The 22,610-nt window shown below is 37.8% G+C and overlaps 1 protein-coding gene across 1 annotated transcript in view; it reads right to left on the reverse strand.

The window, feature by feature from the left end:
* Nucleotides 1-22,610, reverse strand: part of PTPRR (protein tyrosine phosphatase receptor type R) — a 252,601-nt gene that overhangs the window by 6,696 nt on the left and 223,295 nt on the right. Inside the window, exons 11-13 of the mRNA XM_081311808.1 lie at nt 15,525-15,635; nt 14,053-14,210; nt 8,833-8,946 (exon numbers count right to left, since the gene is read on the reverse strand). Coding sequence (XP_081167934.1) covers nt 8,833-8,946; nt 14,053-14,210; nt 15,525-15,635 — 383 coding nt within the window. The remainder of the gene's footprint in view (nt 1-8,832; nt 8,947-14,052; nt 14,211-15,524; nt 15,636-22,610) is intronic.

Consider the following 22,610-nt stretch of genomic DNA (forward strand, 5'->3'; position numbering starts at 1 on the left):
ATTATGCCCCTTTCCATGCTGTGGAAAAAGTGGTTCCCTGAATTGCAAAAGTGATGTTGGCTGTGTGGTTCTGACTTTTTTGTGGTTACAGAATATGAATGCTATGTTTGGCCAGGGAAGAAAAGATTCAAATATACTCCCCCTTCTAGAAATGTCAGATATCTCATATCACATTAGCCTTGCCAAACCCAAAAATCAGTGTCATCTCAGTTTCCATGCAGGGAAGCACGTAGCCGTGCCTGTCGGGGGTAGACTCAAGTGTGTGTGGGGGAGGGGGTTTAGTTTTTTCCATTTGCTAGTGCAACAGTGTGTTGGGGGGGGGGGGAAAGGAAAACCAGAAAATCCTCCAGATGCCCAGGAGAGAGATTTGGTTTTTAACATGTTAAAATTGTGACCTTTTGTGACTATTAACTCACATACAGAGAGCAGCAGCCTTTCCTGCTACGCCGCCCAGCCCATATCCGGTCTAATCAGTAGACAGAAGAAATTCTGCAGCAGTGACTCACTTCTGGGTTAACAATGGGCCTTACGCTCCTTTGCTTTTTATTATTTTCAAATCTGGAATTCTTTGGGTAAAGTTTGGTACAGTAAATTTAGAACAAAAGGTGTGGATGTTAATGTGCCTCATGGGTAAAACTGATGGCTAGGGCCTGAGTCAAGTGAGGCTAAGTCTGTTGCCCTAAGTCAGGGCCAGCTGTGAGGCGTGTCTGAGCCCCTCCACCAGAGGTTTTCCCAGGCCTTTCCACAGATGTCTCATCAAGAAGGGAGAATTGAAACAGAAGCGTGATCCATTCTGACCAGGTACTTCAAACATACATTTTCTCCCAAATAGGTGTGTTCCAAAATATTTGTAGGTTTGATCTGGCAAAGGGGAGGGAGGGGAAGAGAGGGGACATAGAGGCAGGAAAAATGATAGAATGAGATGGACATCATTACCCTAGGTACTCGTATGACTGACTGCACATATGGTGCAACCCTTCATCATGTACAACCAGAGAAATGAAAAGTTGTGCTCCATTTTTATACAGTGAAAAAATAAATTATATGAAAAAATAAAATATTTGCAGGGCATAAAAGCCAGTCCTGATCAAGTGATAATTCAATGACAGCTCTAGTCTATATCTGGAGTTCCATTTTTTCCTCTTGAAAATTAGCCATTTTCTACTGAAGACCCACATTGACACTCAATTAACTCCTAGCTGAGAAGAAGAAGGTTGTCCTGGCAACCCGTTGGAAGACTCAATTGGGTTTGGCAAGGCTAATGTGATATGAGATATCTTTTTGACAAAGAAGACCTCTGGTTATGATCTCAGAACCAATAATGTAAAAAAATAAAATTAAATTAAGTAAACCAAAATGCTGAATTCCTGATCTTCAAATGAGATCTCTGAAATTCTGTAATTAAGGGTATCTTTGTGCTTGGGTGGAAATGCAGAGAGATTCAGATAAGCTGGAAGGCCGTGGTTGATGAAATCATACCAACGAGTAGAAGTTCTGGATTTGAAATCATTTTAACTAGAAATTTGGATACAAAGAATATGTTGGGGACATAGCTTAGCCTATGATGTTGATGGCATATATACTCCTCCTTTAAGATTGCTATCGTTCATGAAAAAAAGAAAAGAAACTCATGAAACTAAAGTGACTAATCAAAACATTTCAACCATGATGTGATGTGGTTGAAACTAGAAGCATTGTTCTGTCTAGGAAGCTGTGAGTGAGGCCTTCGGTTGTCGCTACCATTTAGGCCTGCAAGGTAAGGGGGTGCGGAGTCCACTCCAGATTTCACCCCTAACTCTCAGAAAGGAGGACTGGGCAGATTGTTTCCTGTTTCTGGGGGAGGAAAAAAAAGTAAAAGAAAAGAAAAAAGCCTTAGAACCAGATATAAGTTTATAATTTTACTTCCCATATTCTGTTTTCAGATTCTGCCAGTTCCCGGAGATGCCAATGGGATTCAAAGAAATGCCATTAGGAAAGAGTTGCCTGAGGTCAAGCTGCCATAGAACATGTCCCTTTCCTCCCTGCCTGGATGTCTTCTGATGCTCACGTCTGGCTCCTTAGTCATTTTCCTGTAATGTCTATGAGTGTCCCGAGCCAGTTTATTACTATAGGTCATCATTTTTTTTTAAAGGGACAAGCCTCTCTCTTATGCTCAAAGTGTAAATGACCTTCTATTACTATCTCACAGTATGCAACTTTGTTATACATAAAACTATACATACTTTTCTTGTAGCAGGGGCTACATAAAGTAAAAATTTTTTGGTTTAGCTCTATAGCAATTGGAACTCTTAATTAGGTGGTATAGTCACAATAATTTAGTGATATTTGAGATTAGAAGACTAAAGCAATATATGAAAGGGCTTTCTAAGTAATAAAAATAGTTTCATTTGATATTAATGTTATTAATGCCTTTTTGTCACTAATTTTTGGAAATTGTTGGCCTTTGCATATATAGTAACTATTTGATAGGAAAATATGAGCTGGGCATAGTGGTGTATACCTCTAATCCTGGTTACTTAGGAGGCTAAGGCAGGAGGATTGTAAGTTCAAGCTCATCTTGGACAATTTAGTGAGATATTGTCTCAAGAAAGAAAGTTTTTTTTTTTTTTTTAAGGGGGCTGGGTATACACCTTAGTGTAGAGCACTCTTGGGTTTGATCTCTAGCACTGGAAAAAATAAAAAGAAAAAAAAAACAAAAACAAAAATAAGGAAAATGTGACTGAGCCAGATAACCCCCCTTTCACAGCCATACTAGCCAACAGAAAGTTCATTATACTTATCATATACAGATATTAGTAATAAGTAATCTAAACTAAAATCATCAGAGGTAAGCATTTTTTTCCCCTGGTTTATATAGCAATTAGTTTAGGGTCATTGACAAAGTATTAGAAAATTAATTTCTATCTTAACTTTATGCTTAATCTACTTGCATCTTCTACTCTGGAAAATAATAGCCTTTGGGAACCAAACAAGTCTATAGTTTAGTCAAAATTGGAAATTCCATTCAGAGTGTTAAAAAAAAAGGGTCAAAATTTGTTATGTGACCTTCGATTCATGACTTACTCCTTTTAGTCTTGGATAATACTTTAAGATGAACGTTTTCTCAATGTTGTCAAGGTCACATTTCATTTTTTTTTAACGCATTATTTTCCTAGTTGGCATGGGCAAATTTTATGACTATTATTCTTGTTCTCCAAGAAACAGAGGTTCAAAGTTTTAACGAAAGCAATAGCTGAAAGACATCTTACTGGAGACATCTTACCTGAGCCATTATTGGTTGGCCAAATAAACATACATATCCAGTATAGTTATCATTAACTTTTAAATATAAGTGGGTGCTGTTGTGAGTCAAGGAATGAAAATAAGTACAAGCATTATGGGCTTCAAAACACCACTATCAGGTAGAGATTTATGAAATATTTTAGTCCTTAAAAGGGATCCTAATACCAGAAATGACTGGGGACCACTGTTGTGCACCACCTCTTTTTGCTATAGACAGAGAGACCAGATGAGTGGTCTCCCAGAAAATTAGGGCAGAGTCAGGTTTAGCACCAAGCTCCTGTTGTCTGGTCCAGGGGCGCCTCAGTCCTCCGGCTCTCTGGCTGCCTGCTCATTCTCCCAGCAGATAGTGCTGAATTCTGACTTCCACATTACCCCTTTAATCATTTAATTAAAAATGAGCCATAGGAATGCAATGATGCTCCATTAATACTCTTCTAAATAAAACACTCGTGGGTGCCTTGCTTTGACTTTGAATTAGTTAGGGAAAAAAAGAAATCCTGTTTTAGCTCAAAATATGCTCAAAAGTACTATTAAAAGGAGAATCACAGGCTCATGAATCTGCCATGAGAACTGTGGCATCTATTAATAGAAGTTTCCCTAAAGCCAATAATAATAATGTCTTGCCAGAGAAACCAGGAATCTACCAAATGGCTTTGTCACTGTTGTTATACTGGAAACATCCATTCAGCATAACACACTCATTTCTAAACCAGACCATTGGAATTTATTGCTAAAATGCAGATTTGCAACTTGAGTACAAATGGCCTATTTTTGTCTTGTTGAATAACAACCATCATGCATTGTAATTTTTTTTTTTTTAACTCAGGATTTTGGTCCTGCCCAGTGCTCACTCTGCCTTCACTTATCAGTCACGAAACAAGCTCCCTTTTACATATCCAAATCACTGTCATGTTTTTTTCTTTGTTGTTAGCCATTCCTTGACTTCGAAAGGGGAAGCATCTGTGAATGATAAGGGGCTGATTATAAAAGGAAGATGCTCTATGTGCAGTCCTGGACCACTGGTAGGTGGAGGCCATTGTTGAAAAGAATAGGAAAGGTTAGAAAAAGGCCTCCATTGGCTCTATCTTTTGGGTCCTTTATACTCAGCCAGAAGCTTTGATTAGCCAACTCCACCCTTCCCTTTCCCTATTAAATGGTCCCTGTTTAGGATCAAATTATTATCTCATCTCAATGTTTTCTTTTTCACCCTCAAATTCTTGCAAGAAGTTTATATTTATTATTAGAACTCTTTTCCTCTCACCTAGAAGGGCTTTGAGGAAAGTTTTATATGGTTACATCAATGAAAAAGAGTGCTTGAACGCAGTTCAAGGGTTTCTATGCTGGGGGACTCTTCAGATCTGCAAATGTTTGGTGGCTTATTGTGAATCTCCAAGTGGACAGGTTTGGTACATAGTGGCTCTCAATAATCGTTCATTAAGCTAAGCCTTAAGGAACACAGATTAGAAAAGTTTGTTAGGGAATTTATCTTTCCCCACCCAGGTACCTGACATATGTCGAGTGCCAAAAGCTTAGTAATGTTTGTTGAATGGATGAATGAATGAATGAATGTTTCAGGAGTACCACTCTGAGCAGAGGTCTCCAGGGCTTTTCCCTCAGGGCACAAGATTCCACAAACACCCACCCTAAAAACACCCCAAAGCAGGGTGGTTTCCAGGGTTTATGATGTGTGCAGTCATTCATGCTCTCTGCCATTGTGTTGAGAGGGATCTTGCACTTGGATTAATACTCTGTTATCACTGCCTAGAAATGTTATATAACTTTATAAGCCAGGAGATTCCCATTTTCATTTTACATTGGGCCAATTTTGCATCCAGTTTTGCCGGAGGCATCCCAGGCTGGAGCTCCTCTGCTCCTCTCAATACCTCATGTCTTCCTGTTGCACAGAGCTGGTCTACCAGTCTCCTTGGCTTCAGGGCCTCATCAGAGTGTGCTTGGTATCTGGGGCTCTCTCTTCTATTCCCTTTCATCTGAACCCAAGTTCTGAATGGATTCCTAAGATGGAGAGTTACATCCTCTCTAGCTATTATACTGGGAAATGGTAAATCACCTCCTTTGAAGTGTAGCGTTAGATAGCTGAGAAGTTATAAAGGTTTACCCTCACTTCTCATCCTCCAGTTCAATGAACTTTAAAAAAAAAAAAAAAGATTCTTCTAGACAAAGGTTGACTCTCTAAAAACAGTATTTTAGATACTCATTCTACCTAGACGTTTCAGGCATTCTTCATAGACATTTAGGGGTGAGACAACTTTTCTGTTGTTTAAAATGTATTCTTCAGGCAACTGCAGACCATCTCACTTCATTTGTTGAAAAAACAGCCCTTGTTCATACTAACAGCTGTTTTAAAAATTATAATATCATGCTGCCTTTGCATTTTTTAATCGGCAGAACCTTATCCAAGAGACATGCTTTTGTCAGGCAGTTTTACGGAAGACATTGCTTGTTTACTTTTAGCTATGATATTCATACTTATTTTGATAGTCATACACTTGAATTAAAACTCTGAACTCCTGGATTCCAAATAGGTCTGATTTGCTATTTCCTAAACTATATGATCTTGAACACATGACTTGGTGTCTTGAATTCTTTGTTTTCTCATTAAAAAAAATAATAAGTCTAAGAAATACAGTTTTTCCTACTCTTGGGTTAATTTTGGAAGCTCAATGAGTCATAGGCTTTGAAGACCATTGTGGAGATCTGTGATTAGATAAATTTCTGCATGTTGACTAATGCATTTTGGAATGTCTGAAGATAGATCCAGAGCAGAAGGCAAGGAGGACCAGGGAGAACCGAGCACGCGCCGGGACAAGGTTTGAAAAATTGATAAAGATACACTCAAAGAGAATAAAGGCAGATGTTTGGAATCTCAGAGATCAGTTTTCCTGGTATCAGTCAAGGATGTGGTCTGGGGCAATAGGCAGCTACAAACTGTAGTTTTAAAAATGAGGCATGTCAGGAAATAGCGGAAGAACTGGATAGGAGAGAAAAAGAAGAGGAGGTGAGGGAAAGGAGGAAGATTTTCTGTTTTGCTTTTCATAACCATTAGAAGAATGCACAACAGGAGAAACAAGAAGAGGAAAATCTGTGTTGATCCTGTGAAGGAAGGAAGGCAAAGGAAAGACCTTTCAGGGAAAACATTAAGGAGAGGATCTATTGCACAAACAACAGATGCAGCTGCTCAGAAAGAATTTATGTAGAAGGGGTCTTGATTAATAAACCAGTTACAATGGTTTTGACACACATGTTGGCAGTAATTCAGATCAAGAGTATGGGGAGCCTATAGGCATCAGATCAGCAGAGAAGTTGGATATATTTTGAAGATCCTATCAAGAGCAAAAAAAAAAAAAAAAAAAAAAAAAGTCCTGTGGGAAGGCCTTGGTGGTAATGGAAGGCCAAGGCCAAAATTTCTGACCATTTGTTTTAGGAAGGAAGGAGTAGATAGAGGAGGCATTGTGATAGGGTAAAAAAAAAAAAGTATTTGTGATTCTATTCAAAACTAGGAGAGAATTCCATAGGCAGGGGAATGGGATTGGGAAGTGGAGACCAAGGTGGAAGTCAGGTTACAAAAATGAGTGGGGGAGGTGGGAGATGGGAGGGTGAGTAGGCAAGAATTGACAGAAACAGGAGCCCAGACAAGGAGCAGGTCAAGCCTATTTCTCAGCATGTTGTTCTCAACAGCACCAGGGAGCTGTGATAGGTCAACTGGGTTTAGAACCAGTTTACATCCATGTGCTTTATTTGCAGTTCTGGCATTAGATAGTAGGAAAGCACGACTCAGGGGTACACACTGGAGTCCCCCAGGGATGTGGGGTCCTTTATAGACACACAAAGTAGGAAAGATCAAGGTCAATGTGGGAGTAACTCCAGGCTAACTGGGTGCTGTTGTTCATCCTCTAACTTAGAATCCTCTCCTGAGAATAAGTCCCCAAATCTGAAGTAAAGCAACTGCATCCTATGGACTTTCTTGGATGGAAGACAAGGGGATTTATGGAGATTAAGACAGCAATTGTTAAGAGAAGGAAGAGGGATAACTGGAACTGATTTTCTTATGTACAAAAAGAAAATATTTTTGGAAGCAATTGCATGTGCAGTGTGCAAAAGGAGGAAGCAGAGAGGGTTAAGTGCAGGAGAAAATGCAGGTTGTATTCTATTAAGTACATCACAGGATTAATCTCATTTAAATGTTACTGCAGTCCTGTGAGGTATACATTAGTATTTCTAGTTTACAGACACATATTTCGTTTACTAGCTATGTATATTGATTATAAATGTAGTTGAACTTAATCAAATGCTTAGTATGTGCCAGGTGCTTTAAATAAATTGTCTCATTTCATCCTTACAACAATAAAGAAAAGTGTATAATATTATTAATTTCATTTTCAAGATGAGAAAACCAAGAAATAAAAAAGTCTAGTAACACACCCAAAACCACAAAAACCAGAAAGTGGTAGAAACTTGGATGAAAACTCAGGTAAACTGTTTCCAGAGTCTAGTATCTTAACCACTGTGATGAATAGTCTCTAATAAGCCAGTCAAGATTAAAAGAAAAAAACGAGGGAAGACACACTTGCAAAGACTTAGAGCAAGGAAGATGTTAAAAACACAGTATTTCTTGAAGGCTTAATATGTGTCTGGCCATATTCTAAGTGCCTTGTATACAGCAATATCTCCACTAATTTTCAGAACAATCTTTTTGCTGCTTTTATTGAACACACAGAAAATAGGACATAGTATGTGCTCAGCAAACATTTGTTGAGCAATTCTTAAAAGATAACTATTCAATTTTACTTTTCTGGGTCATAGGGCTAAAGTTCAAGTGACTCAGCTCCTGTTGTCTTCTTTGCTATATTATTTCACAGTATTTAATTCTGTCTAAAATAATCTTGTTTATTTCTTTATTTGTTATTTGTTTCCTTGTATTAGCATGTAAACTCTAGGAGAACAGGGGCCTCACTCATCTTGTTTAAAGCTGTATTTGCAGCATCCAGAATGAGCTGAATGTGATGGTGCGTGCCTATAATCCCAGCAGCTCAGGAGGTGGAGGCAGGAGGATCCTAAGTTTGAGGTCAGCCTTGGCAATTTAGCAAGGCTCTAAGCAATTTGGTGAGACTCTGTCTCAAAATGAAAAATAAAAAGGATTGGGGATGTAGCTCAGTGGTAGAGCACCTCTGGGTTCAATCCCCAGTTTCACAAAAACAAAACAAAAGATGCTAAAGTGAATGATTCAATTAAGTCATATGAAAATCCAGATTATACACAGAGGAATAGGGATGTAAGATATCATAACCTGTAGAAGGGATGAGGAAAGATTAAGCATAAGTTTTGGTATTTGGATTTTTGATGGTTGGTGTTATGAACAGGACTTTCTTCAATAGCTTTTTAAATGTAATGCATGACTTTTGGTATTTTACAGGAATCCCTGTAGAGATTTAGAACCTCAGAGCTGATGGAGTCAGGCTGATCAGATCAGGTGGTGACTGATAACGCAGCTCTGAAGTGAAATCCCTATGGCACAATTCCCAGGACACGTACCTGTCTACGCGAAGTTGGCAGACAATATTTAGTGCGTCCACAACGCCTTCTTCTTTCAACTGTTGACAGCCGATGGATGTAGCAATAAAACACCCCGTCCTACCGATCCCTGCGCTGCAAGGAAAAGAAAAGGAATAAAAAGATGGGGGTGGGGGAGAATGACAAAGTTAAGGTGCAGTTCTTTCAAAAGGGTAGTGCACAATCTGAAACAGCTGTGAAGATGAATAGTAATGATAATAAAACTCTCATGTGTTGAGTATTACAAGCTTGGTTCTGTGCTAAGTGCTTAAAATATCTTATCTCATTTAGTTATGAGTAGAAGGATGAGCGGGGTGGAGGGAGGTGATGGGGAGGGGGAGAATACTGAAAAGGCACTGTAATTGTTCTAGAAAGAATAACGAGAGCCTAGACTTAGGTAAGGTACAGTGAAGATGCTTGTGCTTGGAGGCTAGGAATGGCGGCACCCCTGAGACCAGGGGGATTCTGGAATAAAGCTGATAAGGGTGGATAGGGGTTTGATGTTGAGGAGTCCAGTGAATAACCAAGAACTCAGTCCAGTGTAGGAGAGGGGATGGGGCTAGAAGTACATATTCCACACATCATTAATGTGGAGGTAATCATCGAAATGCTGTCTGTCCTGGAGGGTTCACACATTTATCTGCCTTACACAATATGCCCCTAAAATCAACTGGACAAGGCCCTTCTCACATGCCAATTTCTACCACCAAGTCTTTATGTGAATTTCTCTGAAATCTTCATCTAAAACTAAATTTCTTCTAGCTGGAGCTCTTGCTGTTACTATTTTGCACTCGCTCAGTATCTCTAAGTGTATTTAAAATGGAATGAATTATCTTTTCCCTCAATGGCATTACCACTGAGCCACCAGTTTTTTAGCCTAGAAATCTTGAAGCGATCTTCAACATCTCCCCCTCTCCCACCTCCCACTTCCAATCTGCTACCAAATCATCTATTTTTCCATCTCTACTGTGCCTTTGATCCATGCTTTCCTTTCTGTAGACTATTTGCATCTTCAACATCTCCTCAGTCCATGACTAGCAGTGATCTCATTGTGGTTTCCAAGTCTCAAATCTGTTCCTTGACTAATACATGATATACACACATGTATATATCATGATGATATGTATATCATCTTTCTAAAATAAGGGCATCATTATATCACTCCTTATTCAAAAACTGTGGATGGCTTCCATTAGTTAAGAGTATAATGTTTGACCTCCCTGTTGGGTATTCACATCTTGCAAAATCTGAATGTCTTTTTGCTGCCTTATTTCTAGCCAATGTGTTACTATTCTAATTTTCATGTTTTCCTTTCTGTTTCAATGACATTTTCACAGTCAGAAATGCCTTCCCCACCACCTTTTAAAACCACAAACATTGATCAGTTTTTAAGACCTAGTTCAACATTATTCCAATGGTTAGAGGTTTCTTCAACCCCCAGGGTTGGAATTAATCTCTCCCATCTTGGCACTCAAATACCATTAGCTTCTCATAGCTGGTATTGCTTCCTGTTGGATGTGAGTACATAGGAAATCAGAAGGAATGGGTGTATTTTAGTTGAAGTGTCAATAGACAGTTTGTTTCATGGAAGAAATAGCATTTGAACTGTACCCTCTGTGTGGCAGGCATTTTGGCTATCATGAATGAGAAAATTTTCCAAGTGTGACAATGATATAAAGAAAGAACTGATGCAAAACAGGATTATGATATGTGACAATAAATGTACTAGCCTGGCTAGAAGTAGAAGTTATTTCGTTAGAAAAGTGGGAGCTTTTGAAAAAGCTTGGGAAAGTACTCTGGAATCTTACTTGGAGTGCTAAGAGGTTTGGACTGCATCCTCTGTACACCTTTTTTTTTTTCCCTTAATTGTTGGAAACTGTAATCTTTCACTTCCCAGAAACAATTCACACATCTTACTTCAAATAATTTCAAGGAGTTCACTAATCCCTGTAGTTTATCTAAGGACTCAAGGTTAAGGACTTTTGCTCTAGCCAATGCAAAGCCTTTGACAACTTTTGAGCAAGGATTTCATGTGATGAAAAGTGGTTTCAGGAACATGATCCTAGAGAAGTTGACAGGGTGGGCCATCATGGCACAGGAAGAAGGGTATATGTGTGCAATTAGCCAGCTACTTCTAAACTACATGGATGAGGTCAGAAGGGCCTGAACTAGGGTGGTTGGACAGGAAGTGGTGATTATGGGAGAAGCTTTGAAGGGAAAGCCAATCTGGTAACTGATTAGATACTGAGGATGGAGTTGAAAGAAGGGCCAAAGATAACTGTCAACATTGAATGCTGGAAAAAAGAAGGCCTCATTCTTAGAAACAGTAATCAGAAATGGGGCCTGGTTTTACAGGGGGAAATGGCTAGTTCAGTTTAGATATACTGAGTATTTTATGATTTTGGGTGGGGGATAGTTTCAGCCCTTGAGTATGGGCAATTAGGTTGTTTTCTCTCAACTCCAAGGTAAGTTTAGAGCAAGGCCTAATGCTAAAACACTGGATAAAGACACCTTTGGATAAACAAACATATATATTAACTTTTAATCCTAATTAAATCACAAAGTTTCAAGAAGGAAGGAGGCCAGAATGATAATCCGAAATACAACATTTTATTTATTAAAGGCTTTATCAAAACTCTCTTAAGGAACTTATGAGGTTAAACAAAGGAACATGAATTATTTTAAGAATGTATGGAGAATAAATGATTGGTTCTATAAATGACTTTAAATTACTTTGCTTTAGTTGGGTTTCTCTAAAAGGAAAATGAGGGGGAAAGGTACTAGGTGAGCTTAAAGATAGACCTTAGGGAAAGGAGTCACCAGGGACAACTGTTGCTGTTGTTGGTCTGGCCACCATACCCCATATTCTGGTTATAGCACATTATTTTTCTTTTAATAAACCTGCAGTTTCGAATCCCAATGGCATTTCTTGTAGAAATAGACAAAGCAATCATGAAATTCATATGGAAAAACAAAAGACCCAGAATAGCAAAAGCAATTCTAAGCAGGAAGTGTGAATCTGGAGGTATAGCGATACCAGAGGTCAAACTGTACTACAAAGCAATAGTAACAAAAACAGCATGGTACTGGTACCAAAACAGGCAGGTGGACCAATGGTACAGAATAGAAGACACAGAGACTAATCCACGAAGTTACAACTATCTTATATTTGATAAAGGGGCTAAAAGCATGCAATGGAGGAAGGATAGCATCTTCAACAAATGGTGCTGGGAAAATTGGAAATCCATATGCAACAAAATGAAATTGAATCCCTTTCTCTCGCCATCCACAAAAATTAACTCAAAATGGATCAGGGAGCCAGATATCAAATCAGAGACTCTGCGTCTGATAGAAGAAAAAGTTGGCTACGATCTACATATTGTGGGGTCGGGCTCCAAATTCCTTAATAGGACACCCATAGCCCAAGAATTAACAACAAGAATAAACAAATGGGACTTACTTAAACTAAAAAGTTTTTTCTCAGCAAGAGAAACAATAAAAGAGGTAAATAGAGAGCCTACATCCTGGGAACAAATTTTTACCCCCCACACCTCCGATAGAGCCCTAATATCCAGAATGTACAAAGAACTCAAAAAATTAAACAATAAGATAACAAATAACCCAATTAACAAATGGGCCAAGGACCTGAACAGACACTTCTCAGAGGAGGACATACAATCAATCAACAAGTACATGAAAAAATGCTCACCATCTCTAGCAATCAGAGAAATGCAAATCAAAACCACCCTAAGATACCATCTCACTCCAGTAAGATTGGCAGCCATTAGGAAGTCAAACAACAATAAGTGTTGGCGGGGATGTGGGGAAAAGGGTACACTTGTACACTGCTGGTGGGGCTGCAAAATGGTGAGGCCAATTTGGAAAGCAGTATGGAGATTCCTGGAAAAGCTGGGAATGGATCCACCATTTGACCCAGCTATCGCACTTCTCGGACTATTCCCTGAGGACCTTAAAAGAGCGCTCTATAGGGATACGGCTGCATCAATGATTATAGCGGCACAATTCACAATAGCTAGACTGTGGAACCAATCTAGATGCCCCTCAATAGATGAATGGATTAAAAAAATGTGGCATCTATACACAACGGAGTATTATGCAGCACTAAGAAATGACAAAATCATAGAATTTGCAGGTAAATGGATGGCATTAGAGCAGATTATGCTAAGTGAAGCTAGCCAAGCCCTAAAAAACAAATGCCAAATGTCTGCTTTGATATAAAGAGAACAACTAAGAACAGAACAGGAAGGAAGAGCATGAGGAAAAGACTACAGTAAACAAAGACGAATGGGGGGAGAGAAACGGAGAGAGAAGGGAAAGCATATGGAAATGGTAGGAGACCTTCAATGACACATAAAATTATAAGAGGTTATGAGGGGCAAGGGGGAGGGAAAAAAAGGGAGAGAATTGAACAATAGCAGGGGAGGTAGAGAGGGAAGATGGGAGGGGAGGGGAGGGGAGGGGGGATAGTAGGGGATAGGAAAGGTAGCAGAATACAACAGTCACTAATATGGCATTATGTAAAAATGTGAATATGTAACAGATGTGATTCTGCAATCTGTATTTGGGGTGAAAATGGGAGTTCAAAACACAATTTGAGTCAAATGTATGAAAGATGATATATCATGAGCTATGTAATGCTTTAAATAATCAATAAAAAAACCCCTGCAGTTTCCCACTTCCCACTTCATAAATTTGTTTCCATTTGAATTTCATGAGGTAACTGAAAATAGTTGACTAGTTCCACCAAATTTGACATAACAATGAAGGTTACCAAGACACAATCCATGTAGTGTTTAGGTGCCATCTTGAAAGAATGGAAAAGCAATTGGTAATTTCAGAAAACACATCTGTAATTCTTAGTGCACATGAGACTGATGAGGCAAAATAAATCAGCCTAAATTTCAAGTCAGATGACTGCCTAAGGTGTCCTGCACACTGAGCTTATTTATTTAGAATTCATATTTTGTTCATCTGTTTGCTGAAAATGCCTTAAAAGGGTGTATTCATTTCTGTAAGCATCCTCTTGATGAAGACTAAAATATTAGAAAGTTAATCAATTTTGATAAATATTTAATCTGTCAAGATTGTCACATCCAGGAAGCAAACCCGTAATTCTTCCATTTCTGTGACTTTATAAAGAAAGAATAGTTGCTGAGGCAGAAAGACAGGTTTATGCCTTACCTGCAGTGGACAACCACAGGCCCTCGGCCCTCAGAAGTAAGTCTGTCTTCTTCTACATCCAGCATGAGCTGCAAAAGGGGCTGGGCGCTGTCCGGAGTCTTGTGGTCAGGCCATGAGGTGTACCAGTAATGCTTCACAATTTGGGTGTGGCTTCCTTGCTGAAAATAGCAATAGCCACCAAATGCCTTATTCACTTGTGAAACTAAAAGTCACCCAGAACACAATACTGAAAGTCTTCTATCATTCCCATCTTGCAAGCTACTTATATCTACATGGAAAAAAAATCCTATAAGAGTTCTGAAGAACTGAGAAAACTTTACCTTCAACATTCTGACCTGAAAGGTTGACACTCTTGCATCTATGAAGTGACATTTACATTTTTATCTATAATATAGAATATATATACCAGAGACTAGATATATGTTTATATATATTTTTCTATGTGAAAAAGGGTAGGTGAAAATGTATCCAGAAAGAATCTCAATTAATGTGTTTCCTGCTCTATGATCCCTCTTGACAGGTTATTATAAATACATTAAACAATATGAGAACATTTAATTTCATAGTAAGTCATGCTGATCTTTCTACACTCATCCCATATTCCAGGATTTAACAGCAGTGAGGAATTTGGCAGTAAGGGAGCTTGATGGGATCCCTAGATTGGAAACACTTTGAACAAGAGCCTGAGCACATCATCTCAAAATCCTGAACCTGAGTGGGGACCTGGTATGGGCTGGGTGAGTGCTGAAAACCAGATTTTGGTAAATTCCTTCTGATGCCAAACTTTCCAATGAAAACCATCCCTGCAGCTCTCCCTCTGCTGTCTTCTTCTTTGTGATGATTCTGTTCTAGCATTGAGGCTGCTGACAGGCTTGACATCTTTGGGATGATTCTTCTTTAGATGCAAGAATAATACCATAGCAATATTCCCCAGCACTTGCTGAGGAACAAGTTAAATAAGATAATTTTTGTATGACGTAAGCTGGTCTGGGGAAAGTCCCTATGAAGTACTGTAACTCCAGTTTTTTAAGAACTCATCAACACTTCAGGCTTGTCTTGCCTCCCACAGCCACCCACTGGTGCAGATTTTTTTTCTTTCATAGTTTCCAGGCCTTGCTTAAAGCTGCTTAGGCCAAAATGATATTATAAAGAGTCATGGTAAAGTCTCCAGCACAAGGCTTTTGTTAAAGGTGTTGAAAAGGTTAAATCGGAGATATTTTATTAATGCAAATTAGAAGATCCCAACATCCTACATAATGAACTTCCTTAATGTCTACTTAGATTAATTTAATTATTCCACATACTAACAGTAGCTGACAACAAAGAATACATGAGAGAATGATTATAGTTTCTCTTTGTTTAAGCTGAATCTGCTGAATCTGTAATTCTTATTAGTGTAAATAATTTCAAAGTAGAAATGTCATCCTCTAATTTCATCTACTTCGTAGATAGCTACAGCTATATAATCTTACCTTTAAGACAAGGTTTCGAATGGTGTAGTTTTCACATTCATTTACACTGATAACCAGAACCTCAACTTTCCCGTATATCCCTCTCTTTTCTGGCCAGTATAGCACACATTTCTGGAGGAGGGGAAGGAAGAACTTTTATTAGCCTTGGAGTACTTTTCATTCAAGTATCTTAAAATGTTATCTGTCATTAATTAGAAAAATCAAATATCAATTTTTAAAACTCTATAAATATACTAAAACCATTGAATTGTAAATTTTAAATTAAAAAAAAATTAGTTGTAGATAGACACAATATCTTTATTTATTTATTTATTTATTTTTATGTGGTGCTGAGGATCAAACCCAGTGCCTCACACGTGCTAGGCAAGCCCTCTACCTCTGAGCCACAACCCCAGCCCTGAACTGTACATTTAAACAGTGAATTATATGGTATGAAAATTATGTCTCAATAGGTTGTGATTTTTTAAAAAGTAAATTTTTACAAGCCCTATCAAATACTATCATTACTAATCCCATACCAATAATAATGAAATAGAGAGGCAAAAATTTCCCAAAACTCTGCATAGAAATTAAAAAGTACTTAAGAACTAAATCAAGAAATTAAAATCCAAATATTAGAGTTTATCATATGATGACTAAAAATAAAAGAAATATTCTCCCACAATGATTGAGTAAGGCACAATTCACCTGTGTGCCTGATATATCCAATAAGAGTGTCTTTAATATATTAGATTCCAATGAATAAAGTTTCCCCTGTATGTAAAGCAGAGGTTATGACCATTAATGCATCTATGGTATTATATTTTACAGGTCTAAGGGGTTTTTAACTTATGCAACTATTGAAATAAATGTACAATTAAATTATTTTTAACATGTTTTTATGATGGATCTACTTTGAGAGGCTTAATAAGAGTAATAATTATATTTTAAGCACGTTAGTATAGCATAGTGGCTAAGGCACAGACTTTGGACTCAGAGAGTCTGAATTCAAATTTTGGTCCCTGTCCTTATTAGCTGTGAATCCATGAGTAAGATACTTAATATTTTTGGCCTCAGTTTCCTCATGATTTAAAATGTTCAAGTACTTAGGACAAAGCCAGGTTTACAGTAAACTCTTAGAACACAATGCTATTATTGTTGTTGTTATATCTTAAAACTACTGGGCAATATATTGTGAACCCAAAGTGATTACACTTTCATGCACTAAATATTATTTAATTATTATATTCAGACATCATTATTAAAAGAAAACTGCCAAGTGAGATTCAAGCATACATATAAGCTCATATTATTTATTACTTTGCCTTTTAAATAACTACAAAGGAACTGCTAATTTTCTAATCACATTTTTTGATGATTAAAAAACTAAAGGGTGAAAGTTGATATTTTATTTTGAATGCCCAGGGAAGTGAAGTTAATTCTGGAAATGTTGTTTAAATAGCACTTCTCCCTTTCTCTCAAACATACACATTTATATACAGCAATTCTTTCACTCATTGCTTTCAGTCAGGGTCTTTTGGTATCCAGGACACTTGGTTTAACTCTTCTAAGTCAAAGGCAGATGAACAACACACTTGAAAATAATTTAAATACTTATAGATTCAAGAAAACAGCAAAAGAATCACAGACTTACAGACCTAAAGGTAAAGACATGTACATTGTCAGTAACACACCTTGGGGCTTTATAATGCTGAACACCAATCACTCTACATGCTAGAGCCACGCAGGAAGTCATCTCACCTAGCCAAATCACAATTTCTTTCATCCATTACAATATAAACACATTTATATCTTCCACATTTTGATCCTTCTCTAGGTGAAGTAAATCATTTCAGCTTTATTTACATGCCACTCACGACTGCAGGCAATCAGACTAAAGGCTTACTCTAGCTGATTTAATGCTAACATGAAGAAAAGAAACCTTTTTTAAAAAGAAAATTGTTTTTAAGCTGTTGATGGACCTTTATTTTTATTTATTTATATGTGGTGCTGAGAATTGAACCCAGTGCCTCACACATGCTAGGCAAGCACCCTACCACTGAGCTACAACCCAGCCCAAGAAAAGAAACCTTTTAAAAATAGAGCAATTTATTTCCCTCTGTAGTTGCCAAATGTCTAAAATTGTCCCCATTTGTTAAAGGTAATCATACTAACCAATTTGCCTGGTTTCTTTCAGTGGAGCATCAATTATTTCGCTGCAAGACCCGAGCTATTGTGTTTCTTAAAACCCATGTCTCCCGGATGAATCCAAGAAGAGTGACAAAGAATCTTGGAAAAAGAATTGACCAAAGAAAGAGGCAAGCAGTGGTGCAGTAGTCTGGCATACGTGCCCCATTGTCCCCAATCAGACCTGAGCAGCAGGCTCCCATTTAGAAAGGTGGCTCTCGAAACCAGTAAGGAAAGCTGCCAGGCAGGAGCTGGCTGCCTGCACCTGACTCTGGTAACAGTACTTGAGCAGGCTTCTGCACCTCCTTGATAAGTGGAAGCCTCGGCTGCTTGCTTCTCTACCAAGCTGGCCCTGGCCTCTTGAATGTTTTCCTTGACGCTTTACCAAAAAAGCAATTGGCAGCGGGCTCCCAGTAGACAATGCAATGTGACTTGTTCCTTCCAACAACCCTTAATTAGCATCCCATCTCCTCTCAGAGATACAATAGCTTATTTTTACACACTGAATACATTTTCCCCCTTTTAGAAGAAAGTAGAAAAAGAGACCAGATAAGTGTGGGTGCTGTTGAATACGAGGTGGGGGAGAGCTGCAAATGGAGCTGTTTCTAAGAGCACAAGTTCATGTTCAAATTATTTTCCTGAGCAGCTTTTTAGGGTTTCTTTAGTGTGGTGCTAACAATGATATGAAAGAGGCAGAAAATGCAAGGAAGCAAATCTTGCAGATGATATTATGAAATCATCTTGCTATCTTGCAGATGATATTATGAAATCACACTAAATGTAGGTAATTTGAAATAGCATGCTATGTAGCAGAATATAACCCTAAAACATCACTATTCTCCCAACTAGGCTTATCCTTTTGTCAAATTATCTATTAATCTTAAGAATTCATAATTTGAAAAAAAAATGAGGTTTTTAGAGGACTGTGTGCTTCTAGGGTAAATATGTAATTATCAAACCCTGACTGAAAAGATTGTGGACATTAATTGATTCTTTCTAATTAGTAGTTTATAGCAAAAGTGGAATACAATGTGAAACAATGCAAATTCATATGTTTTTATGATTTTTCCCCCTTTGACCATCCTCTATCACCCCTACCAAATGAGGGCTATTTATGTTTAAAGAAGAAAGAATTCTAGCTAGTAGTTTAGCTACCTGGAAATGAGATATCTATTTTCAAGTTATTTTCCTGTATGTACATTTAAAACCAGAGATTTTGCTCTATGATCTAAAGACTTGTACCACCACATAGAACATGTCTCTAAATAAATAAAAAGAAGATGCTCAATTTCACTTATTGATACATAAGAAAGGGATAGAATGGGTGAGATTGTCTAAAATTATTATAGTTACTCTTGTTTCCAGCACTTCAGCCAAACATTATTAATTGACCAGTGATTTCATATAAAAGTACTTTCACCAATATTTTGTCATTTAGTCCCTTCCACAATCCTTTGAGGTATGTAGAGCGGGTAGTAGGTATTACTGTATTTCAAATCCCTTTATAGCTGAGGAAACTGAAGCTCAAGTGTGTTGGGTCTCTGGGCAAACTCCTTCTGGAGCTGAGATCCTCTGGGAAACCACCACTTTATAAATTCAACTTTCCGTCTTGGGTTCCCACATGGACTCTTAACCAAGCTTACTTAAAGACAGCATCAACTGAAGCCCTCGGTCCCCTCTATAACATGCTGATGCCCAGCAACGCTCAAGCTCTTGGTTCACTTTTATTGGACCTCCTATTTCTGCCACCAGTTTGGAGGCTGTATGTTTACTAAGCAGTAGTTAAACTGAAACCTCTTTGTGGCAGCTGTTCTCATTATTGAAGCCTGGTAATTTAATTAAATATTATGTAAATCAGTGAAGTAGGGGAGCGTGTTGGAGCTCAGAAAACACCATCCCAAGGTAGGCACTTTGTATGTTTCAACTCAGGTAACTAGAGGGCTTCCGAAGTGTCCTTAGAAGTGACCTTCCCTTGCCCTCCTGACTCCTCTTGTCTTTCTCCTCCAAGATGAGTCTTAGACATCAGAGTTTCTGTTCTTCAAGGCAGTTCATAGAAATGAGAACCTCCCCTCCTCCAAAGCAAACCATAAAACTGGAAGCCTTGCCTTTCTGTGTAGGAGCTGGCAACCAAAATTTCTCTGACCTATCTCATTTGAGAATAGATTATAGGACCCATGTTCCAGAGGGGTTTTGTCCCATATCTGGGAGGAAGGAGCCATACACAGAAAGGACAAGAAGTATCGCCCCTTCTCCCATTAGATTATACCCTTTTGTCCAATCACATTTCTATATAGCTGTCCCTTCTTTATCAAACCTAAGCATGAAAATAGAGTTTTCCCTGGGTCTTCAGGCCTTCATTTACAAAAACTCCCACGTCATATAAGGCTTTGATAAAAATAAAATTGCGGGCTGGGATTGTGGCTCAGCGGTAGAGCGCTCGCCTAGCACAGGCGGGACCCGGGTTCGATCCTCAGCACCACATAAAAATAAAGGCATTGTGTTGTGTCCATCTACATCTAAAAAATAAATAAATAAATATTAAAAAAAAATTTGCTATATTTTTTTATGTTGTTAAACTGCCTTCTGTTATAGGAGTGTCAGCTGTGACCCTTATTATGGGAAGGGAAAAAGGGAAAGTATCACAACTTTCTACTTCTAAGGTTAAAAAAAAAGTTTTATGAGATTATTACATGGGTTGAATATATTTTTCATTGGGAAAGAAGTGAATCAGTAAAGAAAACTATAGTCAGATCAGGTAAAGTTGTGACAACATTAAAGTTCATGTAAAGTTTAAAAATCTAATTATGATTTCTCCATTTATATTTTGTCACTAGGTTCTCTATGTTTTCACTCACTTTAAAGAAATGTGAAATCTCGATGATATATAAAGGGTATGATATACACAAGCTATATGATTTAGGACTCTAGCTTTAGAATAACATTCAAACAAAAAGGACAGAGTCTTATAATTAAAAATGAGTTTTTTTTTTTCAGTATGAGGGATGGAACCTAGGGCTTCCCTTTGTGCTAATATTAGCATAGTAGTTTTTAATGTACAAAGTAATCAAGATGTAAAATATTACTTAATCCCCTCCAATATCTTTTCAAGGTTAAGAAGCCATGTTTTCCCTACTTTTCAGAAGGTGAGTTTGAGAACCAAGACTCCTGCCAAGTTCTGACATTAACCCTCAGTGGGTTATTGCTAGGCAATAGTCACATCTTTGACTTCTCTTCCCACCACTCTTTCCCTTGTACATTTGGCTTCAGCCACTCTGGCCTCCTTGTTGGTCCTCAACACACAAGGAGACTCCATGTCACTGGTTGTGGCTTCTGCCTTATGCTGGATCTGTGCCTAATTCTCTACCATGTTTTGTTCAAAGATGCCCATAGTCACCACTTAATTTGATATTACACACTGCCTCCCATCTCCCTTACCCTCCCCTATGCTTACTTTTTTCCCCTATAGAATCAGTGATAATAAACATATTTGATATATAGTATATTATATGCAGTATACATGCTGCATATAATAATGTACCAATATCACTGTATATAGTATTTATTTATTTTGTGTCTTATTTATTGCATTTCCTCCTCTTCATCTACAAATGTCATAAAGGGTGGGATTTTTGCTGGTTTTATCAATAAAGATATAGTCTAAATGTTTACACTAGTGTTTGATGGTAGATGATAAATATTTGTTAAGAGTGAAGTGCTGTACACAAACATGTACAACTTTGGATGTTTTATAAGAGGAACTGTGAATGGACGTCATTGAGATTAGCTGGAGAGTTTCAGATACTGAAGATGATATACAATTAGATGTATATTAGGAATATGTTCTTTCTACAGTTCCTATGATTTGGTCAAGGAATTCCACTTCTATAAATATATCTTAAAGAAACAGAGATCCAGACCAAAAAGTGCAAATAATCTAAGAATCTATTAATATATAAATGATTACATATATTTTATTATATCCACACAATGAAATTCTAATTTTTAAAAAATAATGTTTTGATGTATTATCAACATGAAGGATGCTAATAATATAATATTAAAAAGCAGAATATACAAGAGAATACAAATTCCCTTTTTATTCTTTTTACATCAATTATGTATCTTCCCACAACTTCAACCACCACCTGTCTGATCTCTATCTTCTACCTACACATTTCTCCAGAGCTCCAAATCCTTATTTCTACCTATTTAATTGACTTTACCATCCCAAAGTCTCCAGAACCCTCACACTTTATACTTGAAAAATGAAGCTCATTTTTTTTTCTTTCACATACCTCCCTTGTTCCCCATGTAGGGGCATGACATCACCACCCACTCAGCCTCCGACACCCAAATCCTGAAGTCAAACTGTCCTTTACATCTCTCATATTCAGTCAAGAACTAAGCCCTGTGGCTTCTATCTCTGGAATTCCTTTTCCTCAGTACTCTCAGCCACTGCCTTACTTCTGCACCCCATTATTTCTTACCTGGGAGTTGCTACAACTTCCCAACCTACATTCCCTACTTCCCCTTGCTTTTTTTTTTAAAATTAGTTGCTCAAGACAATACAATGATCTTGACATATCATTCATTTGATTCAAATGGGGTATTAATTCTCATTTTTCCACGTGTACAGATTGCAGGATCACATTGGTTATTTTTTTAAATCAAAATCACATGTCCCGCTGCCAATTATATCCCTGCTATACAAATTGCATTATTTCACTCTCCTTCAAAAACATCTTCAGGGATGCCCAGCTGCCTATATAATGAAGTCCAAAGTTTTTTTTTAGCATAGTTCTCTATTCAATGTGACTTACTTTTCCAGTCTCATTTCCCTTCACTCCTTACTAAGTCACATGTGCTCAAATCACACCAAACTGCTCAACTCATGCCGGCTCTGTGGTTTCTTGGATGCTT

The sequence above is a fragment of the Spermophilus citellus genome (genome assembly GCF_964194105.1).
Source record: "Spermophilus citellus genome assembly, chromosome: 10".
Lineage (NCBI taxonomy): Eukaryota > Metazoa > Chordata > Mammalia > Rodentia > Sciuridae > Spermophilus > Spermophilus citellus.